Source organism: Strix uralensis, chromosome 5 (genome assembly GCF_047716275.1).
Source record: "Strix uralensis isolate ZFMK-TIS-50842 chromosome 5, bStrUra1, whole genome shotgun sequence".
Classification (NCBI taxonomy): Eukaryota; Metazoa; Chordata; class Aves; order Strigiformes; family Strigidae; genus Strix; species Strix uralensis.
Window position 1 is genome coordinate 77,273,995 of NC_133976.1, and position 27,515 is coordinate 77,301,509.

Genomic DNA, 27,515 nt, shown 5'->3' on the forward strand with positions numbered 1-27,515 from the left:
CACATCCTTTCACAGTAGAGCTTACGAGGGTATGTCTTAGGAAACTGAGGTCAACACTTGGAAGATAACAGGACTCCTCTAGAGATGTACAGTTCCCTTCATTTCCTGCACAACAATCCGTACAGTATTTGAGTCCATTGTCAGCCTGGATAAAATATTTAATGATTTTTGTTAACACAGCAATTCGTAACCACTGTTTACTGTGCTTCCAAAGGTCACAGAGGACAGTATTAAAAAATTCGCACAGGGAGGAAGTCCCTCTTGGGTACTTATGAACCAACAAGGCAAACGACCTGTTGAGTGAAGGCTTAGGCATATATGGTGTTTTTCCAGTTTCAAAATTAAACTAAGTAAACTAAACTTAAGTTTTACACTTGAATCAAAGATTAAATCATATAGAGAAATAGTAGATTTTCTTCAAAATTGTTGCTCTTATTTGATAAAGAATGAATATGGCAGTGTGTATCTAAATGTAAGAAATGTACTTAGAACTAGAACTGAATGTTGAGATTGTTCTTCCAAAAATTGAGTACTCAGGGCTATTGCTATATTTTTAGTTGAATAGTGAGAGTCTTCAAACTTCGCTATTAAAAGTCACCTGCATTTGATAGTTTTGCCTCAACTGAAGGTCTGCAGAGAGAGAGAGAGAGAAGATATTCTTCTGCAGAGAATTTCGTAAAAGGAACTACCTGTTCCTGTAACAGCTGCCACCTTCCATTGTTCTTACCGGAACTTAGGCCAAGAGGCAATGCCCACAGAGAGATGCCTTTAAACAGATCAAGCTCTATATAGCTGTGTGTGTCATGCCAGGATCCTGGTTCTAAATGCTGACCCAGTGTTATCAGAGAGACAAAGATCGAGTGCTGTGCTCAATAGAGCAAGATACTTTATGTGGATGAAGGGAATGTGATTTATGAAATTTTTTGAGTTCACCGTAGCTTAGTCTGATTTTAGAGGTGTAATGACTGCTTTCATTCACCCAGTTTCTTGAGTATTCCCAGTCTCTGGAAGCACGCAGAGCCATAACTTTATCTGAGGGTAGACCAGTTCATTTTAAAGTAACGATAGTAATTACCAAGGTAATTCACAAAAAAAACAAACAAGAAAAAGCAAAACCCAACTTTAGACTGAATTTTTTTAAAGCTCAGTTACAAGTCGCAGTAATGGATGAAGAGATGAGGCGTCCTAATAATACATGATGTGTTGTGAAGATCAGTAAATGTATCTCAAACTTGTTTGTGAAAGAGGAGGGTGAGAAAACTACAGTAATCTTTTGTAGAGGAGTGTAGAAAGTGGTGGGGACATGGGGGAAAGCAATTGGGATTTAAATTTTTTTTATTTTTAATTTTTTGTTAAGAGTAGTATAAAGGAATGCAGCTTCCTTGGCTTTTTGAATAGTATAAGGCAGAAGGAAAGCTGGGGAGATATTCTGACTGCTTTGCACAGAGCTTGCAAAATAAAGAAGTAGTAAAAATGGACAGTGGTTTGGCTGCATATAGGAATATTGGCATAGTCAAACTGATTCAGAGCTGAGGCTCATACAGTGTGTTATGTCATATATGCTAGTACCCAGCCCCAAATGAATAAGGAATGTATCGATAATGTTAGGTGGCTTTAGCCGTTCAGTCTAGATCATATTACCAGATAGTAGGCAGATAACAAATAATTTGTCCCTCTTAGCAGGGTATCATCAGTTAACCTATATGAGAAGGCAAGAGGGCTTCTGAAGTATGAGACTCTAATCTTAATGTTATCTGTATACAGTTAATTATGTACATGTCCAGTTTCTTTTCTGTCTTGCTGAATCTTTTGCCTTCTTATGGGAAGACTTATGTTTCCTCTTAATAGTTTTGTCATTGTAATAATTAGGATTTTCCAGTTTCTTAAGACAGAAGGAATAAAAGTTCCTGAGGGGCTTTCATGAAGTTCATTTGTTTTTAAATTGAGGTTCATTATTTACACATTAATTTTTGCCCGAGATCTGAAGCTCCACATGTGAGCATACTTAGATATCCTTAATTGTACTTGCCTCTTCCTTTAAACTGTCTCTAAGTTTGGAGCAGTTTTTTTCTTTGAAACATTTAGTAGTCCAAAGAAAAATTCATTTGAGCTATACGACAGTATTATTTTCTGTATTGTGCAAGCTGTTGCTTATTCTAGAATCTTGTTTGCCTTTTTGAAATGAGCTGAGGCTTGAGTTATCATCAGAAATCTCTTGGGGGTTTTTTTTGAGCTACGCTAATTCAGAATATCTATCTTATTGTCGTATGTTGAACATTATGTAGCTTAACTCATACACAGTGTTGTTGCTCAAATACTGTGTTTAGATACTCCTCACCGTTCTTTCTAATACTACCTTAAGTTTAGTTAACCTTCTCTAGATTTTGGTTCCAGCTGTTTATTTTATTCACTTTTTGAAAATCTGTCTCATTCTTAGCTTTCTTCTGACTCTAAAAATAATTTCCACTTACGCAGTGTTTAGAAGTTAATGATATCCCTTGAAATATATTTGATGCCTATTTGTGAGCTTTGCCAGAGTCTACAATAGGAACAAAATCCTACTAGAATTGCAGTGTCTATAGGGTTACAGGTACATCTTTTATGCTTGCATAATTAATGAGTTATGAAGAACAGCATTCTGTTTTTGTAGTTTCATATAAAACTATGCCAAAAGCAAGTGAACACAGATCAGAAATTAGTTCTGGAATGAAGACAAGAAAAGTTAAAATGTTGGTTTGCTTTCAGTGTAGTTTTATATGAAATTAAGTACTTGAAAACTTGAGAAAGATGTGTTGCTTTCTCTATCCACTACCTTCTTGACACACATTCATAAATTTTTTTATTCTATTTGGCTTTTCTCAAAAAAAACTTCTGCATATTGTAGAATTTCACAAATCTGTATTTAATCAAGATTTCTCTCAGCAGCCTTGACACAGGTATACATACAGCCCACTGACCTTGAGCCTTGGACTCCAAACAGTTCAAATGTGTTTCCTACTCGTGGTTGTTTGGGACATATGATGTCTTTCAAGAGTACATACTCCAGAGAGCTGCTCAGCTACTTTATATTTGAGTTCTTTCAGCACTTAAAGTAAATCATGTGGACTAGGTGGCTGATTTGATTGATTGCTTTGTCATATGCCAGTGTTTTTGATGTCATATGCCAGCCTATTATGACACCTCATTCTCTGATTAGTACTTTACCAGCAAAAAGCTTGTCTAAGGTTGGTATTTCCTCTCCTCCTCTTCCTTTTCAGGTCTTTCTGTGATAAAAACTGATGCAAATATATTGTATATCACCACAGTAATATTTTAATCTTCTTGAACAGATCAGCATTTTAACCCTGATTGGCAGCTCTGTAGTAGTACAAAACAGGCAGAATATGCCAGTAAATTGTGATGTAAAAGTAAAATTGCAAGTAGTGCAATGATTTTTTTTTTACCTTTAAGTCACTTCATATCCTCTGACTTTCATGTTTAGTGTTTCTGTATAACTGCTTTTATTTTTAAACAAATTCCAGGTTCAAAGAGTCTAAGACAAAGTAATATTGATGATTATGTCTAACTTTTTCTGAGAGCCACTTCTTTGACTCCAGCCTATACGCAAAAGCAGAAATTGCCCAAGGTGCCATCTGTGGAGTATGTGCTCTATAGGAGAGAAAAAAATACATGTTCCTGCTGCACCTGATTTCTCTTCCTCTGGCTTCATCCAGTCGGTCACTTCAGAAGTCAACAGCAGGCAACTCACTAGAGTTTTAAGCAAACTTGACTTGTGAACCAGATTGTTGTGTGGATGTGCTTTTGTTTACAGACTATTAAAAACTAAATATATGTTTCTTGTTCTTTACTTCCAAAATAATTGTCTAAATATTATATGTAATAAATGTTGGGTCTTATATTTTAATTCTTCTCTCCACAGTGTTCTTTGAAAGTGTGAAATCAGAACTCAGGAACGGATCCTCAGAGTACTCTGATATTTCTGATTCAGAAGAATCTGAGCCTGATTGCACTACACAGGTATAGCTAGAAAAAGTCACAAAAGTTAATGAAGCAATTAAGTGTAATTTTGCTCACTCACTTCAAATTTATCTGGTCAAAGTTTGTGCTAAAAGAGCAATAACAAAGTGTGTAATTCTTGTTCAAGTTAGTATCTCCTACTTGTGGTTGTCTCATTCTTCATTTATTCTGGTTTTGAGAAAAATTTTATGATCTTTGTCATTAAAGTGGGACTGGCAGAGGATGAACCGTGTTCTGCAACATGCAAAGTCTGAGAAAAGTTAGAACATAGTTGCTTTGTTAATTTCTTCTGTAACAAGTCTAAATTTTATCATTAGAATTTTGAGTATCTACCACACAGTTTCATTTTAGAGGATCTTTAAATGGAAACAATCTTATAGGCCTTCAGTTTTTTAAATAAGCTGAAGTGGATTAATCCTACTGAGGTGTTTTAGACTATTTGAAATAAATGGGAATGCTCTATTTGAGGGTCTAGATTGTAGTGATTTCTTTACAACTAAATGAAATACAAATGCACACACACACGTACATCTATATTTACACACGTGTTTTACTACAAGTTTTAGTGTTTAGAAATGTGTATATGTATATACAAATATTTTTATGATTTTTTTTTTTTTCCCTTGCAAAATTGTGCTCTGACTTACTAATTTCAGTTTTAATTGGATAGCAGCAAAATGCTAGTAGGGTGGAATGATTCCATCACATTTTTGTTTTGTGCTTCTGGAAAGCTAATGCTTTGGTCATACTTTCAGTCGTCAGCCTAGTATAAGACTTTACCAGAAGTCTTCAAGTTCCTACTTTTTCCATGGTGGTCAAGATCTATTTTTAACATTTGTTGTCTTCCATCATTACCTTATCTAGATGTTGGAATAAGTGATAGCCTTCATGGTGTGGCTTCTCCTGGTTTCCTAAACTGTGTTGTCAGCAACTTTGGCTCAGCAGGTTTCCTTTCTTAAGACACACAATCAATAGTTATTCAGAAGTGATATAGTGCTTCTTCACAGGAGAATATAGCCAGTTTTGGATGACTTTGTCATTGAGTGAAATGTTTTATATTAATGCCATTTACTCTCTTAGTTCCTTCTATATTCTTCTGCTTCTTAAATCTAATAGTATCTAATGGAATAATTTTTCTGTGTGTTTAAGTTTATCATTTTGTAATGATACATTCACAATGAACTATCTCAGTAGCTCCTGTAAATCCTTTTTATGTTTTTATATTGCACCAGAGAAGATCTTAACAAAACAAGATAATAGCTTTATTACTAACATTGAGTCACAGTTCTAATTTAGTTGCCCATTTGTGTCACTTTCCAAGTGTCAAAGATCAACAAGCTGCTCTTGTGAATGAAGCTGTTGTATAAAAACATCCTTTGGTGATATGATGCACTTCATTCATTCCAGTTTCGTTTTTGATGATAGGAATAGTGGTGTCAGTCTTGATGGATTATGATTCTTCCATGTTCTGATCTTCCACTTTCAACACCTTTTATTGAATGTCATGTATATTCCTTGGCTTGGAAAAAAATTGTGGCATTCTCTGTACTTGTTGAAAATAGATTAGTCTGAATTACCAAGATGGATCATGTCTGTTATAGCCCTTGCTTCACGTAAGGGCATATTGAGTCACATATGGTTGTTCCACCTTTGAGAAGCTCTTGCCCATACAAGCTGTAATCTCAGCAAGAGCTGAATAGCCCTTTCATTCATGAAATGAGGCTGTGGCACTGTAAGAGGCAACGGCTGTTGTGTTTCTTTTCCTGCTGTGTTCTGGATTTACCTGAGAGCTTCTGTCACTCATCACAGAGATGCTGTTGCTGAAAGTTATCTTTTGTGAGAGCAGGAACCCGAAACAGTTACTTGGGGCAGGATGTGTCCCATTATATGTAATAGGCATCAGTTCTGGCTGCTGCTTGGAACCATACTTCCATATTTTTTCCTCTACTTTGAATATCGAAGATGAGAATAATCAATGCTCTCTTTAAAGAGAATACAATGATTTGTGCATGGTTTAATGTGTGTAGTGTTTTCCGTAAGAAAATGGATTTCGGAGGTGCTTTCTGTATTGCTGGAGCATGTAACATTAGTGTAACAAAATTTGGATGTATAGCATCTCAGTTGCTATATTCATACTACTGCATTCCGAGTACTATAAATACAAAAAAGTTGGACCTGGAAGCTTTTGAATTTTTAGCGTAAATTAAGGTAGTGTCTCTATTTAGGAGGCATGGTGACCGTTCTGCATATTGTTTCCTCTCATTTCAGCAGAAGGATTCCTCCACAGAGGAGTCAGAAAGCTCAGGTGATGAAGAGAAACAGGAAGTAACATCAAATTTCAAAGAGGAATCTAAGGTCACGAGAGACCTTTATCAAAATACCCAGAAGCCATCCAGAAATGAAACTCCCAGTAAAAAGTAAGCACATTGAGCATTTGTTTATAAACTGTTAGACCTTATCATACATAATTATGGTTCTGCTTTATGCCAACGTAAAAATCATTCCTTCAGAGAAATTTAGGGTTCTCTTTTGAACTGCTTAATACTCCTTTATTTTTCTAGGGAATGTCCTACCTCGACAAGTACAGAAGAAGAAGCTATTCAGGGCATGCTTTCTATGGCAGGATTGCACTATACTACATGTTTACCAGGTCATACTCAAAGCACAGACTGCACAGATAAAAGAACCTCTCTTCAGGAACACAGAAGCTACCCCAGGAGTCGGCATAAAGACAGACAGCCATCTCAGAGCCACAAAACAATAGAATGTGGTAGGTATCTGAACTAATGACACTGCTGCTCTCTGCTCTTGGACAAACTGCTTGGAACAAGCACTTAAAGTTACGTTATTAGATTTGTAGTCAAGCTCTTAGGTAAATCAGACTGACATTTAAAAAGGTGTGTTCTTTGATTTTGTTTTGTTATTTGGTTTAGTTTTTTTTTCCTATAAAAAGTAAATGTTACTTCTGAAAACTGGGACAAACTTAGCTTGAGAGGTCCTCAGAATATGTCTTCTAAATACTGCCATCTGAAAGTTTTATGGCATCCTTAGAAGAGTGGCAAAGTTATGGCTAGATTGAAAGTGTAGTCTCCCTACTGAAAGTGTAATTTCCTTCAGAAATGATTGACAGAACCTTCATGGTTGCAGCTTTCATGGCATGTGTGTTACATACCCATAGGAATCTGCTTGGTGATTTTTCATGTGTCTTTGGAAGACGTATTTGGCTTTACTCCTGAAATTCTGCTATGAATGCAGTGTATTAAAGGAGATTCTAATCTTGAAGAGGAGAATTCAGAGGCAATTTTTTCGTCAGTGGCATTTTGATGTCTGTGGAAAACAGACATCTGTTAAATGCATTTTGGGAATGACAGACAGAACATTAACACTAATCCCCTCAAAGGAATCAAAATCACTTCTTGGAACAGAGAGAAAGAGAGTCATTATGTTTGAAAATTCTTTGCTTGAGAAGGAAATGGAAGAGGATTATAGCTTTGCTGATGTGAAGCAAATAGAACCCTACCAACAAATAGGGTGCTAATTCAGAGAACTAATAGTGTGTTGATTTTTGTTTACATGGATAACAGGAAAGCCTAATGTGATGTCATGGACTGTGTTCTGGTAATTGAAGCTGTATGTCCTTAAACCCCACCAAATAAATTAAATAAATAAACCCAACAACAAAAACCCTAACCAGCACACCACACAGACATGTACAGTGCCTTTCCATCTTCATAACTTTATAAAAAACATAATATCTAGGTTTCTAAATTGTGGTGGGTTGACTCAGGGCAGCAGCTAAGCACCCACACAGCCACTTGTTCTCTCCCCAAACCCTGTGGGATGGGGGAGAGAACAGAAAGAGCAAAAGTGAGAAGATTCATGGGTTGACGTGAAGACAGTTTAGTAAGTGAAGGAAATAAGAAAAGAAACAGGTGGTGCAAAGGCACTCACTTGCCACCTTCTGCAAGCAGATGATGGCCAGCCAGTCTCTGAGCAATGACTTACCTTGGAAGACTGCCTTTCCCTCCAGCCCCCAGTTTTTATGGCCAAGCGTGACATTATATGGTATGATTATACCATTATATGGTATTGGCTTCAGCAATCAAAGACAACAAGAAATGTTTCTATAAGTATGTGAGCAGCAAAAGAAAGACCAAAGAGAGCCTCCATCCCCTGCTAGATGCAGGAGGAAACATGGTAACAAGTGATGAGGAAAAGGCTCAGGTGCTTAATGCCTTCTTTGCCTCACTCTTTAATGACAAGACTAGTTGTACTGAGGGAATCCAGCCTCCTCAGCCAGAAGACAGACACTGGGAGAATGACCCCCCCACAATCCAGGAGGAGATAGTCAGTGACCTACTGCATCACATAGACATACACAAGTCTATGGGACCGGATGGGATACACCCGAGGGTGCTGAAGGAGCTGGCTGGGGTGCTCGCCAAGCCGCTTTCCATCATTTACCAGCAGTCCTGGCTGACCGGGGAGGTCCCGACAGATTGGAAATCGGCCAATGTGACACCCATATATAAGAAGGGTCAGAAGGATGATCCGGGAAATTACAGGCCTGTCAGCTTGACATCAGTGCCCGGGAAGCTGCTGGAGCAGCTCATCCTGAGTACCATCACACAACACATGCGGGACAACCAGATGATCAGGCCCAGTCAGCATGGGTTTATGAAAGGCGGGTCCTGCTTGACAAACCTGATCTCCTTCTACGACAGGGCGACCTGCTTGTTGGATGAGGGAAAGGCTGTGGATGTTGTCTACCTTGACTTTAGTAAGGCCTTTGACACCATTTCCCACAGCATTCTCCTGGCGAAACTGGCTGCTCATGGCTTGGATGGGCACACGCTTCGCTGGGTAAAAAACTGTCTGGATGGCCGGGCCCAAAGAGTTGTGGTGAACGGAGTTAAATCCGGTTGGCGGCCGGTCACGAGTGGTGTCCCTCGGGGCTCGGTTTTGGGGCCAGTCCTGTTTAACATCTTTATTGATGATCTAGACGAGGGGATCGAGTGCACCCTCAGTAAGTTTGCAGATGACACCAAGTTGGGTGGGAGTGTTGATCTGCTCGAGGGTAGGGAGGCTCTGCAGAGAGATCTGGACAGGCTGGAGCGATGGGCTGAGGCCAACTGTAGGAGCTTCAATAAGGCCAAATGCCGGGTGCTGCACTTGGGCCACAACAACCCCCAGCAGCACTACAGGCTTGGGGAGGAGTGGCTGGAGAGCTGCCAGTCAGAGAGGGACCTGGGGGTGTTGATTGACAGCCGGCTGAACATGAGCCAGCAGTGTGCCCAGGGGGCCAAGAAGGCCAGTGATATCCTGGCTTGTATCAGCAATAGCGTGGCCAGCAGGGACAGGGAAGGGATCTTACCCCTGTACTTGGCCCTGCTGAGGCCACACCTCGATTACTGTGTTCAGTTTTGGGCCCCTCACTACAAAAAGGACATTGAATGACTCGAGCGTGTCCAGAGAAGGGCAACGAAGCTGGTGCAGGGTCTGGAGCACATGTCGTACGAGGAGCGGCTGAGGGAGCTGGGGTTGTTTAGTCTGGAGAAGAGGAGGCTGAGGGGAGACCTCATCACCCTCTACAGCTACCTGAAAGGAGGTTGCAGAGAGCTGGGGATGAGTCTCTTTAACCAAGTAACAAGTGATAGGACAAGAGGGAATGGCCTCAAATTGCACCAGGGAAGGTTTAGACTGGATATTAGGAAGCATTTCTTTCCAGAAGGGGTTGTTAGGCGTTGGAATGGGCTGCCCAGGGAGGTGGTGGAGTCCCCATCCCTGGAGGGGTTTAGGAGTAGGGTCAACTTAGCGCTTAGTGATATGGTGTCGTTGGGAACTGTTAATGTTGGGTTGATGGTTGGACTAGATGATCTTCAAGGTCTTTTCCAACCTAGACAATTCTGTGAATATTCTTTTGGCTAATTCAGGTCAACTGTCCTGGCTATGTGCCCTCCCAGTATGTGTTTTCGATGTGGACACTTCTTCTGTAGGCCTATCAGCATAGACCTGCCATATGTTGTACCTGAATAGCACATCAGTGCTTAGAAACAATACAGTCAATAATACCTGAAAATTAAGGGTCCACCTTTCTATCAACTCCTCATGATACAAAGCCATTGTAGACGACTGTAGCGTAACAAAAAAGTAAGCTGTCTTCAACGTCAGTACTTTCAAAGTTTGAATGATTATATTTGTCTGACCTTCTTACTGTGGCATATGGATCTTTAATTAGGTGTATTTATACTGTGAGATTGTTTTCCCAATTTGGTGTGTAGAACCAGGCAGCTCTGATGACTTTTATTTCATATCTAGGAAATATTTTCTATAGTGTTTTTTTTCTTGTTTTAATATTAAAGTCATTCAAATGTATAATTAACTTTGTATTACTAGTTAGTGATTTTAAAACTTAAGCTTGTTGAACTCCTCTTTAGGTAGGTCTGTGAAGGAAGAGGAAGGAGACTTGGGGACTTCAGCATGGGCTAGACACCTGAATGAAGCTTCGAGGATTACCCCTCAGGTAAAAGAATACTTTAAACAGTTTGAACACATTTTTGTAGGAAAAACAGATCATGAAGTTGTAAGTACAGAAAGCATGGTGGACAAGTCTTTCCACACTGCATATCTGATAATAGATACTTGTGGTTCTGGTAACTCTGTATTACACTTACATTTTTTCATTGTTGGTGTTTTGGTTTTTTTCCTTTCAAACTCTATTCTGTTGTAGTGGCTAGTATTAAGATGCTCAGGGCAGTATCTTGAAAAATAAAAAATACTTTATTAAAAAGGTGTGAATTTACGTTCAGTCTAACTAGGAAAGCACTGTATTATTTATTCATTGTTATTCCCAACTAGAGCATCAGAACATGTTGGTAGTATTTATAGTAAAGCTACTTGCTTAGGAAATTGGTACTGCCAAACTGATACAACCTTTCAGCAGCCAGCAGGTAGGAATATTTTTGCTTTCTGATGTCCAGGTGGAATCCAGCAAGGTATATATAAAATGAAAGGTTGTGTGTCTTACACTCTGAACTTCAGTATTTTGAAACTTGTCTATACTGGAAGTATTAGAACAATTAAACAGTTAAATAGAACAATTAAAGTTGCAAAATAACAGTGCTATTTAATAGCTGTATTTTAACTGCATGCTTTGATGGTTTTTTTGGTAAGAATATCTAACTAAATAATTCCCAATTTAGCGTTTGTTCTCTCATCAGCTGAATATTGAAAACAAACTGCCTGTTTAAGTAGTCAATGGCTGTGGTATGGCTTGCTGTATAGATGGAAGTATCTATACTAAAAGAAATCATGGAATCGTAAAGTGGTCAGACGCTGGTGGAACTCAAATACCTTTTTCAAAGATACAGTAGTATAATTAAAAAAACTGGAGTGAACTTGTAGCCAGGAGGTATTAACTTACACTTCTTTTCTTCTCCTCATTTCCATACTAGGATACAAGTAAAACTCAAAAATATAACAAGAAAGAGGGTGCATCAGAAGCCAATCATAAGGTTCAGGAAAACAGAAGTATAGTCCACAACAACAGCTTGAGTTTTCAGCATGGCAAGTATACACGAGACTCCAGTCTAATTCAAGGAGAATGTCGGCTGAGTGATGGCAGCCTTAGCCCTGACAGGCTGTATGGTGAAACATCCTTGTCTGTACCACTTCATCCAACAAAGAGGCCAGCATCAAATCCACCCCCTATCAGCAACCAGGCAACAAAAGGTAATGTTTATCTCTGTCCTCTTGCCAGAGTGGGGGGAAGAAAAAAAAAAAAAAGACTAGGATAGGAAAAGGAGCTTGTAAACATCAAAAAGAACTGTTAGATGCAAAAACTGAAAAAAGGGACAGACTTAGAGCTTGAGGAAAAATAAGTATGAGTTGGACAGTCAGATTTTGGCACAGAATGTGTGGAGGCAGAATTAAGAGAGATCTTCTAACTGGGTGTGTGGCCAGATGAAACTTTCAGTTACCATTACACCTCTTCAGGCATATCTGTTACACATTGATTACAGGGAACAGAACCACAACTATGCTCTGAAACACTGGCCTGAATCAGATTTTTTTGTCAAAGTGAGGATTTAAAAGCTGTGACACTTCAAAAAATAGTCTGATCATACTATTTAGTTTTTAGTTTCTAGTTTATTTTCTGTAATTTACTCAAGTGAATAGCTTGAGCAAAATTCAGGAAGTTCAGTATAGGTTCTTCCCTACCACACCCACTGCACTTCCCTAGACTGGAGACATTGGTAAATAATATAATCACTTTATGATAATTCTAGCCAGAGTTTAGGAAAAACAATTCTTGGTTTTTTGCAGTTCTGATCCCCTGTTTGTTTGCTCTCAAGCAGATAAATGAAAAGTTTGGGGGTTTTTGGGGTTTTTTTGAAATGGATTCAGGTGAAAATTTTGCCTGCTCCAGCTTGAAAGCTGGGTTTCATCTTTGTTCTGTGATGATAAAAATTTATTCTGAAATTCCCGACTGAAGTACTTGATTTCATTTTTCAGGCAAACGTCCAAAGAAAGGAATGGCAACTGCTAAACAGCGACTTGGGAAGATCTTGAAGCTGAATCGGAATGGCCATGCACGCTTCTTTGTTTAATGTAGCTGCTACTTCTACTACTGCTGTCTTTCCTACACAGACCAGTATTGAGGTCAACAGAGCCTGGAGCTGCTGTTATTCCTCTGCTTGAAGCAGACTTGCATGTACCATATAAAACACTGCCTGATGAACAAAAACGAGAAAGAAAAGAAAAAAAAAAAAAGATAAAAAAAAAAAACAACCCAATGCTGCATTTTCACTGTGCCACACCTGCTCAGCAATAACCATACGGGAATGGGGAAATCTTCAGAGAGACATGGACTGTGAGAAATAGTCTCTCATCAGGGCTTGAATATCATTTGTTGCTGGTAGTTTCTGAGCTAATTAATGAGGGGAAGATGATGAAGGTGGTTTATCAATAATTTATTTCTGATAGATTTTGACAAGTTTTAAATTCATTTAAAAAACCTATTTATTTGGAAGACTTTTTTGTGGGGGTTATTAATTTAGATTTAAGAATGTGAAAGTTTTTAATTGTTTTGATAATGTATGTTTGGTGCAGTGGAGAGCCACATTAATTGTGATTAGTCTGGACTCTTAAATTTGATATTCAGGTTATAGTCTTAAATAGGGGTGAGATGCATTATTAATTATTTTTTAAATTAAGGCATATGGAATCTTATTTTTTTTTTCCTGCTTTTTGTAAGCTATTGGCTGGGCTTCTGTTGACTTGCAAGTTGCATATTCTCTGCCAGCTTGATTATTTTTTTGACCTGTCCTCTTTAATACAGTTTTATTTATTTGATGGACTAGAAGAGACTTGTAAAGACAGAAGAATCTTCTTGTGTCAGTCCAGTAGCTAACTTGTTTTAAACTGCACCCCTTTCCTCCAAATTGGACTGCATACTTTTCCTCCTGATGATCTGTCTGTGATGATTTTCTTCTGTAAAAAGGCTCCCTGTAATTGTATTTGTACAGGTTATTTAAGAGTTGGTACAAAGGAGGGAAACGTAATATATCTTTCTGGAGGAACGGGGACATCAGTTAAGATAAATGTTTCGTCAGAACAATTACTCTGAAATAACTCATAAGATATACATTGCCGTTTTAAGATTTGGCGTATTACTTAACGTAGCATGGAAGAAGCATTAAAATATTACTGTTGTACTTAAACACATTTTACTGAGGAGTCAGGAAGGCAGTAGAATGTATGTTGCTTTCAAAGCTGGGTGAGACAGCCAATTAAAAGTCTTAACTGGTGCATATATAAGCATTAAGTAGCTTACTGGTATCAGAATGATCATTTGTGTCAGGCTTCCTACAGAGCTGGTAGCAAATGCTGATTCTGAATTATTGTAAATAATTTTGATTTTAAATGTGTATTTTTCTGTAATATAAAATTAAATATTTAACTTCTGAGGGGTGGGGACGAAGGCGGAAAGGGGAATACTTTTACTTGATTCTGGAAAAAGGGCATTTTGCAGGGTCCAGCCAAACTGCAAACATTAATATGCTAGTGACAACAATATTGTTTGTTGTTTGAGGGTTTTTTTGGTTGCTAAGAGTAAAAATACTCAGGCATAGCTGTCCAAGTAATTGAATTGATTTAACTTTCCATACCAGTTTTTCCTTTCTCCATATTCTATACTGGAACTATCTCTTGTTATGATTTAAAAACAAATTCAGTTGAACTTTCCAGAATATTTGTGCAGAGTTATTTTTATCTAGGCTAGATTATGAATGCCTTTACAAATTTATGGAAAGAGTTCTGATGTCAGGTGTTTTTGACTGTTGCAGGGTCAAGACTATTTAGTGCTATGTTACTCTTTTTCTGAATTGAGAAACATCAAAACATAATGCAACTGCAAATAAGTCAGGTAGCTTTCATGGCTTTACTTCCTCTGGAGCTTGAAAATTACAACTTGGGAGTGTTTTTTTCAGCCCTGCTTTTATATTATATTGACTTAACTTTATAGTTTTGTGTGTGTGCGTATGGGTGAATTTTTTTATCCTTTGTTTGCTAAATATGGTTTCACAGAAGCATGTTTTCAGTCTTTTTAATTTTTTTTTTAATTTAATGCAAGCTATCAACCTTGTGTATTGGGAATGGAGGTAACAAAGGATTTCTAAAAAGCAGAAGATAAGCTAAGAGGTACTCTACAGGTGCTGAAAGTGACTCTAAGTACTTGCTGTTCTCAGGTGCTATGTTTTCCAGATGGAAATAGTTAAAAGAGAATATTTTATCTATCTTCTAATATGTTCTCACCAAAGTAAGTCAAAGAAATAAACTATGTTGTCAATATTAGTTAAAATTATATACCCATATAAGTATTCTCTGTGCTTAAGTTTGAGCAAATGGATTAATGCATGCCAGGCTTTGGAAACTCTTTTAGCTTTAGCATATTGAACCAAACTGTTTTCTTCTTTAATTTTTTAAGAATAGAAAATTCGAGTTTAGAGCAGCAATTGGATTCAGAGCAGAATGAAGAATGAGCTTTCCCTCCTTAAAGGCAGATTTTTGAGAACACTTATCTGAAATAGAAGTATGCCAGAATAGAATCTGGAGTAAGGAATTTTAAAATAGGAAGTATGCTGTCTTGTACATGTGACTGGCTTATACAAAGTCTCTTTTCTGACCATCTGCATTATTTATCTGTATATTACTATTGGAACACAGATGTGGCTGGACCCATATATATTATTTCTTCTTGGTTTTATTCTTTCTTTACTCTACTTTCTACCTTTATTTTCAAAGTGGCTCTCCACTGTCATGAATTTATGTAATAGTTTCTTCACAGGCTGTCAACAGGCAGAGGTTCATTCCCATTTTCTTCAGATATCCATGCTTCCAGCAGAAGTTAGTTCTGATGTTCCACCTCAGAACAAGTAATTTAAAAAAAAAAATGCCATAATGAGCAGTATTTTAAAAAAAAAAAAAAAAAAAAGGAAAAAAAAAAAAGAAAAAAAGGGGGAAAAGTCTTCTGGTAGCTCATGAAGAGGATGTGATGACCTCACTTGTTTTGTGTACTTGTATGTAGGGATATTTTTGTTGTGTTCTAGATGAAAACACTGCTGCACCAATCTTTCTGTAGATGGCCTGAACCTCGTGTTGTTGTAGTGGAGAGAAAAAGCCCTATTTTTTTCCTTGCTGTCTCACTTTGGGTGGAAGAGGGAGGGAGTAGGGAACACTGACTGGACAACAAAGAGAATTAAGCCTGCTATGGTAACTCGTTTTCAAGGATAATCTTTTCTGAAAAGTCAGAGAACTTGGATTTGGCATAAAACTTTTTTTTTTTGTAGACGGAAAAATAGGAAATGAAATATTGTAGGGGTTTTCCCATTCTCTAAGTTCTCACATTCCTGCAATTGAAACAAAAGAAACGAACATGAAAATGGAAAGACCACCTAGAAACTATATCAAAGACTCTTCCAGCAACTTTCCCTTTTCTTCTCCTACTATACTTGCTAATAAACCCTGGCTACAAGGTAGCCTTTGTTGACCTCTGAGGTAGATTACCTATGCAACCTATAATACTCTACATGAATCCATTCTTAAAGACAATTTTGAAAGGGTTAGATGTTGAGAGTTAAAATTGTTGCTTTCTGATTACATGGGGGTTTTGGGGGGGTTTGGTTTTTTAGTGGTTGAAGTGCTTGTGTTACCTTTAATAGAGATATAAGAGAGCACAGTGTCATGATCACATTTTAGAAGCTTCAGCTTTCCCTAGGCTTTGCTGTATGGCATAAGCTATCTTCATTCACAAGGCCATGAACTTGTAAATGTTGAAAATTTTTGCAGGGTTTCAGAGTCAGAGCTGATGTGGATCTTGTTACCCCCTTTTTGGTAATTGTGGAGACTTAAGCAGAACCGAAGCTAGAATGACCTGGTACTACAAGCCTATAACTAGTGCCCTGTTTAGGCTCCACATGCCCACCCATCCCTTCACACTCCCACCATGACCCCCAAATCTAGTGTCTTTCCAGAGTTTCATTCATGTAATACTTCCAGACCATTAAAAGCTGTTTGTAGCTCTGGGGTTGAATGAGCCCAGAGCTACTCTTTCACAGAAGAAATATAAATGGAACCAAGGGCCTTACTGTTTGTGGTTAAACAAGATTAAAAGCTGCAACATCCATTTTTCCAAAAAAAAAAACAAAAAACCCAACAAAAAACACCCTAGTAACCCTTTTTGTGGGAGTGTATGAGTGGTAAAACATGCAGTGGATGGGAAATATAAGTAGCACTGATAAGGAAATGCATGTTCTTCATAGGCTGCATTTCTGTTTGGGAAAAAAAGTCTTTTTCTACTTTTAATATAAATTAAGCCATAAGAGTTTCGTGCTGTGGGAAGGGAATGAAAGGGATCACTTTAAGAGATTATATTGATATGTATTGTCACTTCTGCTGGGAAATGTCTATTGCTGCCAATGCTTTGGTGAATCTTTTTTAAAAAAACCATGGAATTTGAAAAAGAAAAAAAAGAAAAAAAAGGGGCTAGTTCTTGGCTATATTTACTAGTTTTGTAGTAACGTTTTGCTGGCCCGTTTGTCTTTTCCTCTCCTTTTTCTACTCTCATAGTCTAATTTCTATCTTTCCTTCTAAAGTCTCTGAAAATATTAGCTTGTCTGCTCAGTAGGGGTCGGTGTATGTGTGTCTTCCTTTTTACAGAAACGCACTACTGTGTTAAGTATTTGGCTGGGAAATGGGATGCTGCAGCTTTAAGAGCATTTTTTCAATTCATAACAGTATTTCCCATCCTCTTTTGCCTGCAGGCAGGGAAAGTGTATGTACAGTATTTATTTTGTTTCGATTTTACTTTAAATTTGTAAGTTTCTATAAGTAGTTCACATTGATTATTCTAGGGGAGGACAAGTGGCTTTGTTTAAATTTGTATTTGATATTCATAGTTTCCACTTTCTGTACTTTAAAATACTGAAATTAAAAAAATGTATTGCTTATGTTTTGATTTTAGCACTCTAAAGCGTTTAATTTCTTTAGACTTCTGTTCATTTGCTTCAGTGTAAATACAGAAAACTGTACAGAATATCCTGAGGAGAAGAATGCTTTTCTAGGTCCCATCTCTGTGCCCTTTAGTTGTCACATTTTGAAGAAGAAATCTTCTGGAGAAATGTGAGAGGAAATATTCTCATACTGGGTTTTTTATTTTTTCAAAGTGCAAACCTCATTTTAATCCAAGCATATTATATGGCAACTAAATGCTTTTTGTGAACATGTATATATTCTTTTTGAATCCTAATATAAAAGGGATGTGGAAGTGTTTGTGATCCATTATATTAGCAGATCTAGAACTGCAAGAAGGGTGTCAAATGGTATCTTCATGTTCTTGCTCTTGGTTTTTGGGGTTTTCTTCAGGTTTGTCTCATGCTACTGATGACTGACTCATCTCTTGATTTTGTTTTTTCTTTTTTCCCCATTTAAGTATGTGCAGTTTCTGGAATAAGAGATTTCTCTGTCACACTTCCATGTACTTTGTTATACTTGCTTTTATCCTGGATGACTTCTCTGCTGATTTCTCCCACCACATGTCATCTTCTGGTTTACAGTTGTCCGTGCTCCCTATTTTGACTCCATGTGGTAGTACAGTGTTTGCATGTGGGTACTCTACTTGGGGGTAATGGAAGCATTACTGTATTACACTCCAACTTCATGTAATGCTTTTTCTTCTGTAAGTAGCGCTCCTTGCTACTGAACTGCTTCAGTGCTGTGATAGGCAGATGCTTAGATTCCAGTGATGGTCATTTTATGAGAGCCTTAGGTAAACGATGCAGCAATGGCATTTGAGGAATCAGGTCGCAAAAGATGTTTGATCCGAGCATCCTCTGCTCAAGGTTACTACTTAGCCTGGCTTTTTGTTTATAGAGAATTTATGGTTGACTGTAATGACTAGGAGAGCTGTTCATGGATGAGGACTTCCTTGCGCCAGGTACTTTACAAAGAACAAGAATGCTGACCTCATCAAACCATGTACTGCTTAAGTATAAGATTGAAATAGTTTAAAAAAAACCCCAGCAGACTAGTAAGTTATGTGGCCTAAAGTTTAAAACATGGTAGTGTTGTAGATTTTGGGGACAGAAACTGTTCTGTTTCAGAAACTCTGCTGTTTCAAAACCAAATTTAAGTGGAGTAAGAAGTCATGAGGAAAAATCATTATTTAAGTACAGGGGATGAAGATTAAATATATGTATCTGTCCAGAAATCGGTTCCGGCTGTATTTTGACATGCATTTAGATCTTTTCAATTAGTGTGTTAAAATTGATTTTAAATCTGGTTAGCCAGAGATTTGCCAAATATCTGAAAGAGCTGCTTGTCTATCAGAGCAACCATGTATTTCGAAAAAGTCTTGATCGCTGAGATTGAAAAACAATGCTACAACCTACACATTTCCTTCAGACAGACTCATCTGGATTGGGCACATTGAACTTGCTTCTCATACTAATGTTTTGGTCTTAAAGTGATTGACTTAAGAGAGTGCTTCAGTGGGCCACAAATACAAGTTTCATAGCCATATAACAACATATATAAGCACCTTTACTTTTACTGTCCTTTTGTTTGTGCTGCCTTTGCTCCAGAGCTTTTCTCTGTGACTGCTGTTTGGTGGATAATAGGTCGGATAATACACTGGAAAATATGTGAAATATCTCGAAGTGCTGCTTTAAATGCTGCTGGGTAGTCTTCAGCAGCTGGAGCCATATTTCCATTAAAAGTCAAAGTTTCTGTTTTTCTGCTTTTCTATTTGGGGAGGATGGGGAAATGGGTTTTAAAGATTTCAAGGCTAGCAAATACAGCAAAATAATTGACTTTCTAAAGTCAGGGAATGGGCATGGTACCCTTCTTGATATCTGAAGACTGAAGTTGGTTTTGTTTTTTTAAAAATCAACAATATTCTATTGCATTTGCAGTAGAGTACCCCCTTGTAAAGTGCCTACAAACTTGGGTTTGTGTACATTTAGTGAAGTTCAATTCTTTCTCCAGAGGGTTTGTCATGACCTGCTTAAGTTGTGAAGCTATTGTGGTGGTGGCTCATTAGTTAACACATTCAACCAAACCTTTTCTTGTTTGTTTTGTTTAGATGTAACTTTGGATTGATGATGGAAATCTGAGTAGTAGAATGAGTACGGTGAAGTCGGTCATGCTGAGTGTTGGTTTCTATAGAAACTTTTTTTTTTGTATAGAAGTATTTCTCCTGGGAGCCCTTGAAATTACGCTTTTACTGCTGGTAAGTAATGTTAGCTGTGTCAAGCCAAAAGTTAATGAGGACGGAAACTGTAAAACCTGAATGTTATTGTTACTCATTCTGATACAACCAGGAATTTTAAATGCCTTTGTTTCTACAGCGGTCAATGACTAAAGTCTTTACCTGCAGAAGAAATAGCTGGTGATCAAGACAGTGAATAAAGTCTGTCATTGCCAGAGCTTACAGTATTCCACCTAACAGCCAGCTAATAGGACAGTTTGCTCTGTCTAGACTGAGGTCTGATTTCTCTGAAGCCAATTATATTCAGTCATTAGAATAAGTACTGCAAATTTTTGAAGAATTGTGTTTGGCGTAATAGATCTATTTATCTGTACTGCTCCTGTTGTATTTGCTTTGGTCTTGGAAAAAATACTCTACTTTGGAACATGTAAGTCAACTAAAAGAACAGTATAAAAAGAGCCTGCTTGTTTGTGATGCTTTGCCCCAAAGTTTCTTTCTCATAAGAAATGTTTTATTGCAATGAGTGTGAGTAAAGTTTCCACCCATACTTGGAGAACATGATATTTATTTGGAAGAAACATTTACCCTTGAATCATACACCTTGGTGGTAAGTCATAAAGATGCAAGTCGGCTTTTTGTTCCAGTAAAACAAAAAGCCAACAAAACTCAAGAAATTGCCACTCTAGTCTCCTAAAATAGGATCTGGGCTGTGGAAATGTGGTTTAACTAGGCAGCTTTTTCAGGCTAGTATTAATTTGAAAAAGATACTAAATCATGCGCTTAATTCTTAGGTTATTAATTGATAGTTACAGAGGTTTTGCTTTTTTACAAAAGATCTTTGAATAGATCCATTACAGGTCTGGCCCAGTAAGGGTTTTCCTGTGCTCGACCAGCACTCATAGAAATTGTTTTGAATTCCATCATGTGATGGTTACTGAGCAGAGCTCTTCCCATGGGGTTAAAGTGCTTCTCCTGGAGAGGCAGCTAACCTCTGTGTTCCCACCAAGTTATGCCTATGGAAGGAGAGCATTCAAAGAATGTATTTATCATGCCAACTGTCCTGAAAGTGATGTCAGAACTGGGTGGCTCAGATGAGGTTAGCATTTTGCTTCTAAGTCTGGCATGTTCAGCCCAGGTCCGCTGGGAGGGGGAGAAGAAAAACCTGTGAGCTGTGCAGTGTGCTACTCCAAAATGAGGTGATCGTGTTCCGAAGGCTGCTGGACAGCTGTGCCTGTCATAAAACTAAGCACCACAAGTGATGCTGAATTGCCCTAGCCTTAGGAGGGAAACCAAGCATTAAATGGGACATGGTACCTGAATGATCTTTCTCCCCAGGCTTTTGCAGCAGCTCAGAGAAGAGGTAGTAGTGAGATACTTTGGGAAAATGCTAAAACATTGTATAACATACCTCTGCTGTAACTACATGAAATTATTTTAGGCACTGGTTCTGTTGATCCATTTTCTTCAGAAGATTTCACTTGAAGTTCAGTTTGTACAGAAAGCAGAAAGACATTTCATGTTATACATCCCACAGTTACTCTGTGAGTGAGGCTTGTAAGAAGTGATAGATACTAGACCAACTGACATATTTGGAGAGTGGGTTCAGATGTAAGGCATTTCCTTTCCACACAAACCTTGCCTTGCTTATGTACTCACAACACAGGGCCACTGCTATGAACTGGTAGCTTATAGACTGTTCTCAGTAATGTTGCTATTAGTAGCTTTCTTATTTTAAAGTACATTTTAAGTAACACTTACTTTAGTAATTGAGGAGAAAAATGATGTTGTTTGGATGGTTTGAATGCATAATATATGTAGTGTCTAGGAGGAGATGTAGGAATGAGGCAGAACTCCCTGAGGTTAATGTGTTCAGTGCATCAAAAAAACACAACTACTTCGAAAAGAGCACCATTCACAGGATTACAGAACCAAGGAAGTCAGAAATGCTTTAGCAGGCAACAGGATCTATATATGTATTTTTTTTACTGTACTCAAACTGTCTTTAACCATGGCAGGTACAATATCAAGTGTGTGTGTGTGTGTGTATGTGTACACACATAAATATATTTATTATGTCCCATGTTTTCTGTTGCCTCTAATTTCAAAGAATTTTAAACAATATAGAATGTCAGCTACCAAGCTGCAGTAATATTAGTATTTTTAACATAACTATGATTAAAGGAATGTCTTCACTAATCTTTTTAGTACACGTTTTAATTGACAACAAAATAGTGCTGTCAATACTCTTAAAATACTGTATTTAAATTATTTTCTACTTGGTTGGGACATTCAGAGATTTTTTTTTCTGCACTGGTGCTAACTCTCACTATATTTTACAGTTGATGGCTTGAAGTAAAAACAGTATCGTTCTGTGCTGGACTGTTGTGGTTCACTGAAAAGGAATCTGAAAGACTGGGAACAACACAAAAAGGAATTTCTGGTCTATTAAATTTCTGTGGAGCCTGTATCTCCAGTCATTAGCCGAAGCACTAAAGCACAGTATCTTAAAGATGCTATGTTGACTAACCAAATTGAAATGTACATAGTGGTAGAGAATAGAACGGAAACCATATGTATATAATGAGGTAATTTTTTCTTAATTAGTTGCAGAAATGCTAGATTTTTCACTGGTTTCACCTGTCTGGAAGAGTTGTACTGAATGATGAATAATAATGAATATCTGAAATACTTAGACTGCCAGGTGATAAGAGATGGATGCAAGTAATAGGGCCAAAATAAGGTTGATTTCTGGCTAGAAGCACCATGGTTTTCTTTTTCTAGGCAAGAAGCTGCTTAAATTTGCACACCTTGGCTACAGTCCTACCCTTAATTTCTAACCAGTTCAGCTGCTGAAAGTGCATACACTCATTTTAATGATGTCTAAATGCCTCAGCTGATGTAGTGTTAAGTAGCTGTGCTTCTAAGGGTTTTCAGGTGATGCTGCAGTTTGTTCTTTTGGGATCCTCGATCAAGACTTCTGATGATTCAGAACTCCTGTGCTCTCCTGGCAAAAAGTTGTCGCGGTGCTTCCCAGCCCAGCCTGCTGGGGGAAGGAGGCAGGGTGATCCTCTCTTCGGCCTGAGAGTTGTTTTCTCCTATGCAGGAATTCATTTAATGAGAAGACTTTGGATTGTGCTGCTGTATATCTTAACCTTTGTTTTGCTGATGGATGAGGTGTACTGGTGAGGGGAGGGAGCAGCGAGGGTCAGTCAGGAGGGGAATGTGATCCCTTTAGGAGGCTGAAGCAGCAGTCTGCAGACATCACTGAGGCACCTGCAAAAAGCAGAAGGCGTTTCTCCCATCCCGACAGGTTGACATGCCAGCTCCTGTGGGGTTCTTATTTCCACCTCTTTCCTCACATGTTCAAACCCTGCTAGCCTGTGTGGTGAAGAGCATGGAAGTGGTGGGACCCCAAAAGATGGACATCACTGCTTTTCCCCGTGCCGGGGGAGAAGCAGTAGCAGACTGAGATCTGACCAGTCTCACCAGGGTCTTCTTACAGGAAGGCCCCCCAGCCACTGCCACAGGGAGGGTTCTGTGCCTCCCTGGATCGGTCACTGCCCTGTTCTTTGCACGGATGTCAGATTTGGAGAGGTTAAGCATGTTTCTGTGATAAGCAGGACAGAAAATAACATGGAGGTATCCAAGCTGATACCTGGAATGGTGTGAACTTTCTTATAAATGCAACCCCTGGGGTCAGCTTGAGCATGAGTGTTTTGAAGTAGTATTTAAATCTTACTTTTGCAAATTGTATTTCAGTCCCACTACTGGCATCATATGAAGTGAACCTCTCCATTTTGCAATTTTGGAAAAGCTTTTTCTAAACCATTGTTGTGTTGCTATATGTCATTCTTCAGTTGTTACTTTGAGTGAACTTGAGTGGAATCTAACTTTGTCCAATGTTTCAGTCACCTAATAATGTAGCAGCTTAGCCTGGAAAGCCGTGTTACCACTGCAGCACTGAAGCATCAGTGTTTCAGTCACTGTAGTAACAGGACCGCAGGAGGTTGAACAGACACATTTCCTTTTCTATAAAAACATCTAAACCAAACATCTAAAGCATGTGACCTCTTTGAGAATTATTTAAGATCTCTGGATCTCTCTACTTGGATTTATTTATCAACTGCCAGAAAGATTGGACTATAATGGATCCAGATTCTGGCCTTGCAAATACCGTATATTAATGGCCAGCTAGAAGGGGAGTGGAGACCATTGCTAGTGACAGTTTTTGCAAAAACTCTTGTAATGTTTTCTTTCCCACCTTTTATTTCACTGAGGTGCTACTGCTTGTTCTTTGTGATGTAACCTTTCTGGGACAGCAGCTGATGGGTGCTAGATGCTTATGCAGTGCCTAACAAACGGATTAGGTTAATGCCTTGAGCCAGGATTATTTACAGTTTAGCTTTCTGTAATATTTTTAGCTATGCTATTTGAGTAGAATAAAATTTCCCATTCAATCCATTCCATCCCAATCTCAGAAAATGGTATGGGTAACTCTTCCTCTTTCCCTCTTCCTGCCCTGCAGACTCAGCATGGAGAAGGCTGTCTTCAGCAGACATAAATAGTTAGGAAGGATGTATTTCTTTGGCTTTGGGTCATACAAAAGAGTGGAATCTTCAGGAAACAATTATTTCTTCTGCTTGGAAGAAAATGTGAAACTTGATTTTTTTTTTTATTGAAAAAAATCAGTGTGAAGGGTAAGGATGTGTTCATTCCCTTTAGCCACATCTGCAAGTAGTGGGGAATGAAAGCCTTTACATCATCCTCAGAATATATAGTTTATTTTCTGTTTCCATTTTCAAATGTGTTTCTTGAGTATAGAAGAAGAGAAAAATGTCCAAAAGCTGTTTTTATTTTTGAGCTCAAACACAGGGGAAGTTAATACAATATTAGCGACCACCAGGAGGAGCTCACGATACAGCCTGCAGCTTTAGCTTGCTGCCTCAAAGCTTGTCGGCATTTCACCAGAAGAGCAACTTCGACACAAAGCACGGTGTGGGCAGCCATCCTCTTAAAGCAGTCAGTGCTGGCATTTGTCACAGGATTACACAAAATAAAACTACATCTGGAGAAGGCAAAGCGACCCAAAACAGAGGGCAGGTGGGACAACTTGCTATGGGCAGGTGCCATGGGAGGTTAGAGAACGTGATGATCCATCGTGCTGCACTAATGGCCGCGTTTCTACAAGGAATCCCAGCCTCAAACTTTACTTCCAAAATCTTTATTTTTCCCTTGGTAAAAAAAGTAAGCCGAGGTGCCATAAAGACCAGCTGGCAGCCAGAAGTGGAGAGTGTTCACATGATACAGTGCTTTTTAAAGTTTTAGTGAAGTTCTTTATAGGCAGGTCAGTAACTCCGCTCCGCTTGCTAATGTGAGTGTTCCCAGCTATCCAAGGGCGGCAGAACAAATTTGTAAGTAAAAGGTTGGTAGTTTTTATTTAGAAGAGGTTCTTGATTTCAGAAAGCACAGATTTTCACCTTGCAGATGCTAAGTTTTCTCTGTTCGGGATAAAGCAGGAGCTGTCAGCACTGAAATTGCTGAGGAAATGAAAAGAACCCAGTGTCCGTCACATCTGTTGTGCGCTCTGCCTGTTTCTGTACTCATTTTAAAATCCAGTACTTAACATTGCCTCAAGACTAACCAGTTCCCATTTCACTGAGGCAAGAGACTAACGTCTGTAACCCAGTGACTGTGGGCACCTTTCTTCTTGCTAAAATAAATTAATACTGAACAGACTCTTTTTATCATGGCCACGTTCTTATCAGACCGTCTCCCTTTATATTCCTTCCTTCCCCAGCCATTGTGGAAACAGACATCCTGCCCAAGGCATCGAAATCCACAATCTGCTGCTTCTTCTATGGAGCCTCTGGATTTTTGCCAACGGCCTCTTGAGATGGTCCCAGATGTGATGGCTTTTTCTGTGCTACCCTGAAAATATCCGGTAAAAACAAAGGACTGTACTCACCACAGTTACCGCTTTGGAGGCCAGCACTTCCTCTGCTCTCAGGGATGTACAGTGGGAGATGTTAGTCATGATGTACCCCAGAGAAACCATGACTAAAATGGCAGGGTCATAGTCAAAGGGATATTCCTACAATAGAATAAAGCCAATCTTTTTATTGCATCTCTCAGCTGGTCCTTGAGTTTACCTCCAGTTCCCATGAACCCAGGAGATGTGTATGGGGTGTCTTTCCCACAGCACTCTTCTGTGGGGGAAATGCAGATTCCCTTCACCTATGTTGTGTGTGAAAGGAGATTAGGTTTTGATCTGCTTTTCTTCAGGGGAAAAAAATGCAAACAATTCTATTTTTGTTTCAAAGTAACTTGGACTTAAACAGTAAAACAGCCAATGCCTTAAAATAAAACCAAAATGTTTTTTGACTGACTCAATAACTTTTCTGGGAGAAGGCTGGGGGAGAGAGGAGGGAGGTGGAAATACCAACTCATGACAGTTTGGTGGCTTGGATTTGTGGGGGTTTTGTGCTACTTTGGTACACTTGGATGGGACTACTAAAAATTTCCATCAGAAAAACAACGCTGTATTCCTGGCTGTTACCGTAAGTTGGTGCAGGTACCCATGAGGAATCATGGGGATGAAGGTATACAAATGCACCTTGCTGCTGAGTTTCCTTGTGTAACATCTTGTAACCTTTTTCTTTTTTCTTGTTGCTTAGATCTTCCCTGCAGCTTCCATGCTCTGATGTAAGTTGCCTAACTACCAGAATTCCCATAGTCTAAGAGTGCACTTGTCTCAAGAAGCCTTTGTGCATGCAATAAAACGTTCAGAAGGGTTTTATCCTGTTGATCAATTTTTAGGCATTCACTCATTGAGGAAGGACAGGTGAGAATCCAATGTGATCTCTTGTGTGAGTCTGTACTTATTGATTAAAGGCTTTACTTCAGTGTCACAGCAAAGAAAAACTTCAAATGTCTCTTTATTGGGATCCATCTTGCAATCTGTCTGCCACTAAAATGAAGAGACTGGAGGAAAGTGAAAAGAAGAGAAGAAAAAAAGATGGATCCCAATGAAATCCACACAGATCATGCCTCAACTGCTCTAGGAAGCCCCATGTTGTTCAGTTGGGCTGAGGAATTGTTACCATTGAAGGCACTTTATTGCTGAGTTAAATTAGTAAAAACCTCTGCTCTGCAACTTACTTTCCTAACAAAGTAATTCGATAAAGTTGATGTTGCCCTTGTGCCTTGGAGTTTGCAGTGTCTTTTGGAAGAACAGTTATGTAGAGCCTGAAATGAACACAGCTTTTCAGGACTGCAGCTAATTAGGTTATTCTCCCCCATGCCTCGTCACCAGTCTGCATATAAATCCAGACAGCTTTCTGAGATCAAGCTCATGACTGTCCTCACAATCTGTAAGTTTGTGTCATGTTGGGGATGTGTGGGCATGTTCAATATGGCCTTCATGTTTATTTCCAGAAACAGAAGTGTATCTCTGTGGCATCTGTTCTGTTAAATATTGACTTTCTATCAGCAGTGTTAGAGGTGAGGAACCTCCCTGGAAAAATCAGCTCATGGGGATTTGCATGGCATTTCTATGGCTGAACCACATTGTTTTTTTAGTTTGTTTTTTGTTTTAAGTAAATTGGGACAGAGATACCTTTTGAAGCATCTCTTTGTACAAGGCAGGAACATTGCTTTGGCAAAGCATGAGGGCTGATACTCAGTCCTTTGTATTCAAGACTGATAAAGCAGAGTACCTCAGTGACCAGTGATC

General features: G+C 38.6%; 1 protein-coding gene across 2 annotated transcripts in view; it reads left to right on the top strand.

The window, feature by feature from the left end:
* KDM7A (lysine demethylase 7A) overlaps positions 1-20,241 on the top strand; it is a 74,101-nt gene extending 53,860 nt beyond the window's left edge. Inside the window, exons 15-20 of one of the 2 annotated variants that reach the window (XM_074871818.1) lie at positions 3,920-4,017; positions 6,286-6,434; positions 6,579-6,787; positions 10,455-10,540; positions 11,472-11,748; positions 12,532-20,241. In XM_074871818.1, the coding sequence (XP_074727919.1) occupies positions 3,920-4,017; positions 6,286-6,434; positions 6,579-6,787; positions 10,455-10,540; positions 11,472-11,748; positions 12,532-12,626 (914 nt within the window). In that variant the 3' untranslated portion in view covers positions 12,627-20,241. The remainder of the gene's footprint in view (positions 1-3,919; positions 4,018-6,285; positions 6,435-6,578; positions 6,788-10,454; positions 10,541-11,471; positions 11,749-12,531) is intronic. The other variant, XM_074871819.1, reaches the window with a different exon arrangement.
* Positions 20,242-27,515: the final 7,274 nt, after the last annotated feature.